Below are 10553 nucleotides of genomic sequence, written 5' to 3' on the forward strand. Positions count from 1 at the left end.
GGCAGCATTTTCTCTCATGGAAACTGGACTTCTGTGGGTTCTCTACTGCTCTACTGCAATATAATATCATTTTATACTGTCTGCCAAAACCCTATGATATTTGATTTGCTGATGAACTTCTTGTGTCCTGTTTGAGTACCTCAAAATGTGCAGTACTACTAATTAGGAAACAAAAAGAAATCAATGCAAAACAAAGACTGGAATAAACCTATATGACCTATAATAAACAGAATATTAAAGAAAAGAAAGTCTACAAACTCACTAAACAGCAATTACAAATTGATCTTGTTTTTTTACCCTATGACACATGAAACATCTGCAACTTCCTTTTTTGTTTTCACTTTTTAGAAAGTTTACCCGCCTTCTTTTTTGGCTCATAGGGTGTCCGTAGAATACTTGGCGTTTCCTCCATGACGCGAACAAGCAGGTTATCGATGTAGTCTTCCAGCTCCCTGATGTGAGCGTCCTTCTTTCTCACCACTTCTTTCTGCTTGAGAAGTTCCTGCACAACTTCCTCAAAGGTCAAGCTGCTGTAGGCAGCCACGCTTTCCTGGGTCAACTCCTGAAAATGGGAAATCAGGAGATCAACTACGGCAATACTAAAAGTTTTGTTTCATTCTCGCCAAACTGTCCATTCAATTTATTTATCTAAAAATATGGACAAGGCATATGAATGCAAATTCGTGTAAATTTGCATTCTTACAGCATTATTTACATTTCTGGCCTCTAAAAAGGTATATGGTTCTAAGTAGATAAATATCATGAAATAATATATAAAACATATAATAACTTCATATAGAAACAGAACAGAACGTAACGTATGGACAACAGCACATGATTACATCAAAAGGTTGCAGATTAAACAGGTAAAGAAGTATAAAACTATCCATGGATTTGTTCAGTAAAAACTGACTGAAATGCTCATAAAAAGAAAGCAGTCACAAAGAAAATACACCAATTTTAAGGTTTGCTCATTAAAAAAAGACAGAAAATAATAAACACATTAGGCTTGTTGGCTAAACTTTACATAAACTGTCATGTTCCCTTTATTTTGTGTTGCCAAGATGGAGCTGCACTCCAAAGTTTTATCACTGACATGTCCATAAATCAAAGTAGAAGTTATTCTATAATACTGCTAATAGCGTTATTCAACAGACAGGTACAAGCTTGAGAACATTTTTCTGTATTTTTAACTTTAAAACATGAAAAAAAAACTTTGTCTAGCCTGAGTCTTTGTTTTGAGAAGGAAATGCCAGGCTGCATATTCGTACAATTGAAGGTCAGGCTAATAAATAGCAAAATAAGGATGCAACCCAAGCTCTGGACAGAGGCGTGTGGTACGGTATGTGCAGATCATATTGCGCGGCTACGAGAGACGCTGTAATCGTTTTTAATGAGGGACCACTTTATCGCTTCAGTGCTGGGCATCCTCCCCCGAACAGATAGAGCGGCAAAGCCTTCACCCTGTTTAAAATACCACACTTATCAGCTTCCACTCCCATTTGCCATTCAAGTCTCTACTGCTGCAAAAAGACAATGCAGAGAACTGGAGCAGGACTGCTTACCAGGTATCTTATCGCTTCTAACAGCATAGAGGCTACTGTGGGGGCGACACGAACCAAAATGAAATATTTGCCTCAGAGATTAAATGTCCAACGTACGGCGGGTTTCAGGAACAGAGCTCAGTAACCGACTCCACACACACACAAACACTCGAAAAGACATCTCACCGAGAGATACCTCACTTAAGCCACCCGAGATGGAATATGAGAGTCGACAGCCATAAGGAAGTATACGTTGCGTTTGCATACAAGGATGTGTAACTCTCTCTCTCTCTTACACACATGCACACACACACACACACAGCACAATAATCAGGAGCTTTAGTGGCTGCTGACAAAGGCTTGGAAATGACCATGAACTGGCAAAGTAATGATGACCATTTTTCTGCGATCAGTAGTGAGGAGAAGATAAGGCGCACACTTGGCATTCTCCAGTTGTGTCATTACAGTTTCTAATGAGCTCAGCTTTGAGAATCTAAAAGCTCAGTCCTTTGAAATCTCTCGCTGCCCTCCCTCCCCCCAGCGTGTGGTTAATTAGGGCCTTGAAGCAGAGGAAATGGAAGCTGCCATTTTTGTGAGGCACAGCGGCATGAACGGGGGCACATGTGTGGATACCGACAGCCCTCAACACCCTCAAAGAAAGGTGAGGAAAGCCATTATCAGCATTCTCTTTCTCATTTTGGCATCACTTTAGCTACTGCCCCCCCCTCACTGGTACATACTACTTTTGCTGTGTAATACTCTGGATTTTCTTTTGTTCGCCCCCCTTTCTCTCAAATTAGAAACATTTTTAACTAAACAAAAACTCAACAGTTGTTCGACTGCAAAGTGCAAATAATGTGAGAATTATTTTTAAAAAAAACAAAAAACAAAAACATTTTCATGACTTTTCCCCAACAAAAATACTGTAATTACAGAATCGGTGCTACGCGCCGTCACGAATGACCTTACAGCCCGAAACACAACACCGCTTCAAATTATGATCAGGTCAGACATGATGACCGACGTGTGCAGCTGCTAATTAGCTGAATGGCACATTTGAATTTTCAAAGGCCTCACGGATCAATGTCACCAGCTGCCAAGTCGAACGAAACTTAAGAGTTCTCAATTAAAAATCCGCACGACAGTCCATATCGAGACAAAGACTTCTGCAATTACCGAGGTCAGGTCTGCATTCTTATTTTGTTTAAAACATCTCTTTTTTTTTTTCTCTGTTCTGAAGAAAAAAAAATCTGTTTGACATAATTTGCTTTTGTAAAAAGTATACGTAGCCATACATTTTTCTTGCCATAGACGTCCTTCTTCTGGCCGAAGGGGAAGTTTTCCTTTCCTGTCTGCTTTTTATCACTGTGGAAAAATCCGAGGGAAAGTTAGCAGTCACACAAACACCATGAGTATATTTGTCTACATTTCATTCATTTTGGGGGCTTAGCGGTACTCATCACCCGTCACAACAAGAAAAACAAGATACACGGCATCTATAAGTTAAATTTTTTTCCCATGCTACCAATGACCACTCAGCTGGTGTATGACAGAGGGAGCAGTAAAGATGATGGAGCAGTGCCTACAGAGATAAGTGATTAATTGGGTGGTCTATCTCAGCAGAGGATCTCATTACTGTAGCTCAGAGGGCTTTGTTATCAAGCCCAGGCACTCTAAAGAGCCACTAATGACACCTTCCACTCAGATAAACCAGACTTTGCCACAGTGCTCACCAACTCTTTATGGAAAACAGGAAGTCGATGATACCAGCCCAGTGGAAATGTTTGTACAACAATACTTGGCAAAAGAATGACAGCGGATTTCATTCAATGCAGCGTTTGAAATGTTTTACGGGCTGTAACCAACATGCTGTGGAAGCTGTAGCTGTCCAATGGGGTGACAAGATCATGCGCTGGGAGCATGTGAAGAAAAAAAAACACCTGACAGATATGCTCAATACGAATGAAGAACCACTTCTATAAAAAGTTTTCGTCAAAAGGCTAAACCCTGACTCATGGAGGAACAGATCTGAATGACACATTTAGGAAGGTTAGAAATATTTCTTACTCACACACATAACATGAACTGTGGAAAACCAGTTTTAATTCCAACGTCAAGTTAGAATATATGCACTTCAGGAGATGTACCGAGTGTTGCAGAGTGATTTTAAGATGTAACCATCTATAGATGTAAAGAACTTATCTTTTTGCAGAATAATGTAAGATGACTGATGAGGTTTGTTTTTCACGTTTTGAATCACAAAGCTGAACAAAAATAGGTATACCTGGTTTTGTAGTTGGAGCTGAATGGGTTAGTGTCTGCTTGAGAGTCTCCACTAAATGGATTGGGAGAGCGCAGGTCTCCAAAACTCCCTGAACGCCCCCCATTGCTGGTCTTGCGGCCTTCCTTCTTTCCTGTCACTCGTTCCAGTAGGCTGACCTTCTCCTTTTTCTCCCTCCTCTCCGCCCGGTCCCACAGCTGCGTGTGCTCCCCCTCAAATGGGTTGCGGTTGCGTGGGAGCGTGGCATACTTCTGTGGCAGGGTGTCACTGATATCAGTGAAAGGGTCACTGTGTGCTTCTCCGTCCTGGTATCCTGGCACCTCGCTCTGGGAACGCCTGTGAGGGCCACCTGTACTTCCTGAAGTAAAAAAAAAACGTCCCATCAGCTTATAGCTGTGATAAAACAGAAAAACTCCCCAAATAGAACTTATCACATTATTAAAAAGGTCAATTACGTGAGATTATTTGTGTTTGTTTTGTTATGTACGGGGCCATCATGTTGGTGCTTTTAAATCTAAATAGTGTGATTCTATTAGAGTGTGTAGCTTCATTAACACATTGTACAGAGAAATTGTTTTACCAAAAAAAAAACCCCAATGGTAATTTCCAAATTGATCTCTTTGCATTTTAGACTGATTTTAGACCAATTTCCCAGCAGCTTTGATCAACTGAAATCTGAACAGAGACACGCGCTATGGTTACAAAGTTTCTACCTAGTTACTAGAGGACCACAAATTTACCTACCAGATATAAATCAGCACAAATTTTCTTTAATAAGCAATAACTTCAATTCAGGATATAATATTTGAAAAAAAATGACCCTCAACCTTCATCTTTCAACATGGCACAGTAAAAGAGCGCTAAAGAGGCTAATGATATTCATGGTAACGCAAAGAAAAAAGTATTTCTAATAATGCCATTCAATTGGTTTTGCAGGGAGGTGAATTATACTTTCTAACCCAAATCAGAAGCTGCCTGATGAAGTGGTACGGTCAAACTCTTAGTACAGTTAAACTCAACTCTAACTTCTTCAGTGTTCACATGCAGGAGTAATTTGACTTTGAATCGCATTTTTTTGGATCTTCTATTCTAATTTGGGGAAGTTTGATTTAGGCTAAAATAAAATGTTGATATGGACTTCAAAATCCCAGTTCTGGCCAATAAAACATCTTTGTTTTCTTTTCTACTGTTTTATAAACACACTGACTCAGACCAAGTCAAGAACAAAGTTGGCAAACAAGACGTTTGTCCATTAAAATTTCAAACAAGTTTACTGCAAGTAAGAAGCAGTAGATAAGAAAAGTCTTATCATGGGATGCTAAAAATGTTTAATTATCTTTGCAGTATGCAACCCATAGTGTATTATTTAGCTAAGGTTAGCCTTTACCTCCATTTTACCAATTTTGTTTTGATAACTGATCTGTTTGGGGTTTTTTTTTAGGTAAATAAAAAATTTGTTGTAAGAAAATCTCAGCCAGATCAATTGAAAAAGACCATTTTAATCTCAATGAGATTTTTATCTGGTTAAATAAATTTTACGTATATACAAATATACACAAACATCAATTATATATTTATCATTTATATTAATATACATTAAAAAGATAAAATTGTACTTAAAACAAACTGCACCCCTGCTTTAAAATATAGTTTGCTGGATAGATAATTTACGAGTCATTTTATTGCTTGAGAATGAGGCCTTTCATCCTTTTAACCTTGACATTTTCGAGATACCAGTCTTCTTTTTATACCATTGTCATAAATTATTAGAAAGAGAGAATGTATGAAAATGAAAAACATGAGTGACTTTCACTGATGAAAAAAGATAAGTGGGGTTATTGTTTTAAAACAGAAAAAAGAAATAGGAAATCCCTCAAACACGTACCAGAGAGCATTTTAAGAAGTGCTATAAACTGGAAAATATAACAGATTTTTAAACGGATATGGATCCTCACCGCTCTCATCTATGGAATTCATGGAGTCCAGTTTGGGTCGAAAATGAGTCCCAATGAGGTCTGACATGGAATGGGCTGCAGAGAGTTTATGTGCTCCAGACAGCAGCGGCCTCTTGACCTTTGGGTCCGGCTGGGGTGGCGGCTCTGGGGCGACAGACTGGCGGCTGGGCTCCGACTCGCACCTGGCAGAGCGAGGCAAGATGGCCGAAGATGCATCGCTGAAACCACTGTCGTGTTTGCGACCTTTCATTTTGTCCTTAAGTCTGGAAAATGGCGAGCGGGGCTTTTCCTTCATGGAGAGGTCGAACATGCTGGCCGTCATGTTGTTTCTCATGAACTGAATACTGACTTGGATGCGACCTCGTTCTTTCCTCTTCTTCCCTGGCTTGGACTCCAAGGGGTACCAGCTGAAAAGGAAGGAAGGAAGGAAGGAAGCTAATGTTGATTAAATTCAATGTCAAAATAAAAAAGAGCCGGATTAATAAAATTCTGCTCCAACAACAAATCCTCTTCACATAATTCATCATAATTCAGAAGGACTTGCATTCAGAGACAGAGACAACAATATGACAAATGGAGGGGAAAAAAAGCCAACCTTCTTTTTAATGTGTTGTACCTTCTTTATGGACATGACTTAAAAGGCAGATTTGAGCAGTCTAATCCGAAAGCTATTTAAACTTTTTTTAAACACAAATGAGAACATTTATCATTCAAATGATAAATGTTATTCTTTGAAAACTGAACATAAGAAATATCCTGAAGAATAATAAAAGGCCATTTCAAGCCGCTTTTAGGCTCATATTTGTTTAACCTCTTTGCTTTTTCAACTGGAAGTAATGGGATTTATGCCTTCGCTCTGAGCTAAATAAAGTGCCTTTTGCACAAATCTGGTTTTTGTTCAGAAATGGAACGACAAGCAAGTGGGAAACCACAAAGCCACATCACAGGGCAACACAACGGTTCATACATGCTAATGAGACGTATCCTCTGTGTTACAGAGCTTGTGACAGTGTCCATTAGCAAGGAAGAAGAGTACATGTGTGTTTTGTGTATGCATTTCTCACATCATGATGAAAATGTTTGAGCACACTTCAATCTTGGTGAGGTGTCATCAAAACAGGACGAACTGAAAGGTACTTGCATAACTGCATTTGTTTTAGTAAAATGACTGACCCTCCCTAATTTATACAAAGATCTGTGGTGTCCCTTTAAGTGCCACACAAAATATCAGTAATCAGCTCAAATGGCTATTGGCTTCTCAAAAATGCAGCTGCCAAATTATCAACCGTCGAGCTCTTGACCCAGGAGCCCAGTCATGAAAGGCCTTGTTGGGTCCAATTCCCAGGCTGTGAGCCGCGCTCGGGCTGATCAGCAGCCACAGCATGCCGCTGCTGTGGGGCCGAGGCTACACTTCATGTGTGTCTCAAGGCCAAGATAAACCCTCCCTCCTTCGCTTGGAACCACAATTCTCCCACTCGGGCCCAGACCGCTGGGAACCTCCTCATAATCAACAAACACAGGTGTGCGATAATTATGGGCTGCCTGCTCAGATATCAAGACAGGCTTTCCTCCTCAATATGTCAGTAGAAAAACATTGCGGAGAGGCCATGGTGAACACAGACCCACTGTGGACACAGCATCCAGGATTCTGGCATCATTGTCAAGCTTGGAAGTAGTGTGGGATTAGAGCAACAGGCAACACGAGTGTATCCATTACAGAACCTCTGCTGAGAAGGTGCACAGCCTCAAGGCGCATCAGTTCAGACACCTAAATAAATAAAAGCCATGCACGCTGATTATAACATATTGTAATTCTCCCAACTGATGGGCGAAGAGGAAACGTGCTAATGTCTTTCCATGCTGCAGCAAGGTAATTAACACCAGGTCCAATTTGGCTATGCAGTTCCTGTTTGCTTAATGCAGGTTAAAAAATGTGAGTGCTAGTGTTGGACATGTAACAGTCAAAGACCCAAGTCTTATAAAAACTCACAGAGAGCGACTAACCACGTCTCAGCATGGATTTACTGTAAGACAGGTACACAGCCTGAAAAGTCACATGATTATAAAAGGGCTGACTCACTTGGCTGCTCATTATTCTCCAGCTATGAGCAATTTACAAGAGAACAACTTAACTTTCCAGAAAGGGAGATTTAAATCCAGGCCTCTTAGAGAGGAGACACCATTAATTTTACATTTCTGACAGAGGAGTGACTAACAAGACATGTTTGGCCAGCTTCACTCGTTTCAATGAGGCTGCTTAGGGCCAACCATGTCAGTGATTTCGCTAAAAATAATCTCCCAACAATGCAGGCCAATTCATTGCTAAGCCTCAAACAATACAGTGCGAGTAAGATGGAAAAATTCAAGTTAGATCAACATGTGGTCACCAACAGAGCACGAATGAGTTACCTCAACTGTAACAGCTTGTCAGATACTTTCTGACAGTCAAAGTCACAGTTTTATGCTCCCAACGATTTAAAAACAGATGTGTCAAATAAAATTAATTAGTAAAACAAGTGAAGAAGACAATAAAGGACAGCTGGATGGTATTTGAATCATGTGGTGTAGGAGAGCTGGGTCATGAACTTATTTAAGGACAGAGGGCAAAATATAAACACGCAAAGCACAGCACACTTGGGTAGTAAGGCAATAAAATGTTGAGTTAATGCAACAAAAGTATCCTTCTATTTTAGTCTGTGCTCTAATCCACTCATGACTAGAATAGTTGTGCAAATATTTTCCACCTCCTCTTAAAATATGTCCCTCTACCAACAGGGAAACACACATAGAGGTTCATATACCGACCAAGTGATGATGATCACTCATTGTTAAATACTTGTATTAAGTAGGAAACTCACATCATTTTAATGGCATCTAAATGGCAAAAAATCTGGAAAATCTGGCTTATGCTAACGAATCAGTTAGCTTTTTAAGAAGTCTTCAATTATTTGTGTGCTAAATAGAAACTTGTCTTAGGTATCCTCTCAAAGGACATCACTAACTCATAACCTACTAACAAAACACTTAAAACATTTCTAAAACCATGAGCATGAATATTTACAACTTAAAAGTCCAGACAAGTCTTCTCATTCAGTTTGAGCAAGTATGTATTTCAAAACTTTATTTTAATGAAGTAATTTATGTCTATAATTTTGATGCAGCCCTGCGATGGACTGGCGAGCTGTCCAGGGTGTACCCTGTCTTTCGCCCAAAGACTGCCGGGATAGGCTCCAGCTTCCCCGCAGCCCTTGATCAGACTAAGCGGTTAGGATAATGAATGAATGAATGAATGAATGAATTTTGATGCAGGTAAAAACAAAACATTCTTCGTGACAATTTAGAAGAAAATTGTAAATTATGTAACTATATATGTTTGGTCACTAATCTTTACATGTTTGTACACATCACTCATGTTAAATTTGCTTTTGAACATAAAAACTTTGCTTTAATAACAGGTTCTTATTCTGTACAAGTAAACCTGTCATGCAGTCAGGCAGACAAACTTAGATTTGTGGCTTCTACGACCTCTCACTTACAGTACATGATGTGATACTTACTCAGTTTTCTTTCTTTCTTTGTTATCAAAGATTTCATTTAGGTTGATGGACCTCTGACCAAGGAATTTGTCCATCCCGACCAAGGACCGATGCATCACAATGAAGCAGAGCTCATAAACTTCAGGATTGCCCTCCAGAAGTAGACCAGGTAATTCAAAGGAGGCTTCTTCTCTCCATACAGGGTTAACTGTCTTCTCTGCCACTGATGTGGAGTACTTTTCCTTGCCCAGCTGGATGATGGTGTAGGCATCGTTGGTGCCATTTTTGCCTTTGGGCTGTAAACCGGTTGCTTGAAGAACAGTGGCTTGGACATGGGTTGGAAACCACTTCTGAGACTGCTCGCCCAGTGACATGTTAATATTAATAGAAATCCATTCAAGATACGTTTGAATATCACTTATGCAGTTATATGTTTTAGTGAGTGTTATGTGCAAAAAGCACTGATCATGATTTAATATAGTTTGATATCCTTGCCAGTGTGGTTTATGTGCCTACAGTTTCTATGGTTACAAGCAATGACAAGTCTGACAGACTGAGCATGCCTCATCTTCTATCAAATCACAGATGTCCAAGCCACTGGTGAGTCATCTACAAACACAAAGAAAGAAACACAAGAACATAATAGTTTTTGTTTCCAAGAAAAAAATCATGACTCACAGACAACATTAATAATAATGCAGTTAATTATTAATCAGAATTTAATGATCAGTGCTTGCATCAACATGTGATATCGAAGTTATTGCAAGCAATGTAGACTAAAACAATTTAATTCAGCAATGATCTTTCCCTTGGGGATTAATAAAGTATTTTTCGTTCAATTAATCTTTCTGTGATGTATGTAAAAATATATTCACGTAAGCTGGAGCATCAATACAGTAATGGATGATCTCACTCGGTGACAAAATGAGTCACTCAGAGGAAAGATACATCCGTTCAGATAGACATGAAATAATTATGTGGATATATATTAAAATAAAACAGTCATTGGTTACTTTAAAATGTCTTCAGATGTCAAATCTGTACAATCTACCTCTGCTGTTTAGTTAAGAGCCAACAAAAGCAGACACAAGAAATGCAGCACTGAAAGATACCATTTTGCTTTAAAAGAGCATCTTTGTAGGTTTGTTACAATAAACCGACACTGAATTTGATAACAAGGACCAGATAACGTGCTATCGATCACCAGATATAATGTTTATGTGAAGTTTTGCATCGA

At 39.3% G+C, this 10553-nt stretch overlaps 1 protein-coding gene across 1 annotated transcript; it reads right to left on the minus strand.

Annotated features, from left to right (window-relative positions):
• Positions 1-319: 319 nt before the first annotated feature.
• Positions 320-9803, minus strand: rab11fip2 (RAB11 family interacting protein 2 (class I)). Its single transcript, XM_079248756.1, has 5 exons — positions 9338-9803; positions 5781-6187; positions 3829-4183; positions 2840-2909; positions 320-562 (listed from the first exon to the last, which is right to left on the minus strand). The coding sequence occupies exons 1-5, from the start codon at positions 9688-9690 to the stop codon at positions 338-340; spliced, it is 1410 nt and encodes a 469-aa protein (XP_079104882.1). The 5' UTR covers positions 9691-9803; the 3' UTR covers positions 320-337.
• Positions 9804-10553: the final 750 nt, after the last annotated feature.

Source organism: Telmatherina bonti (genome assembly GCF_933228915.1).
Source record: "Telmatherina bonti genome assembly, chromosome: 11".
Taxonomy (NCBI): Eukaryota; Metazoa; Chordata; class Actinopteri; order Atheriniformes; family Telmatherinidae; genus Telmatherina; species Telmatherina bonti.

Bases quoted from the DNA above. Each gene is read 5' to 3' on its own strand.
- rab11fip2 (XM_079248756.1), bottom strand. From the start codon at position 9,690: ATGTCACTGGGCGAGCAGTCTCAGAAGTGGTTTCCAACCCATGTCCAA. The intron at 2,910-3,828 runs GTATACCTATTT...ATTTTTCCACAG, and splicing joins AGCTCCAACTACAAAACCAG to TGATAAAAAGCAGACAGGAA. The intron at 563-2,839 runs GTATGGCTACGT...TCCCATTTTCAG, and splicing joins ACGTCTATGGCAAGAAAAAT to GAGTTGACCCAGGAAAGCGT.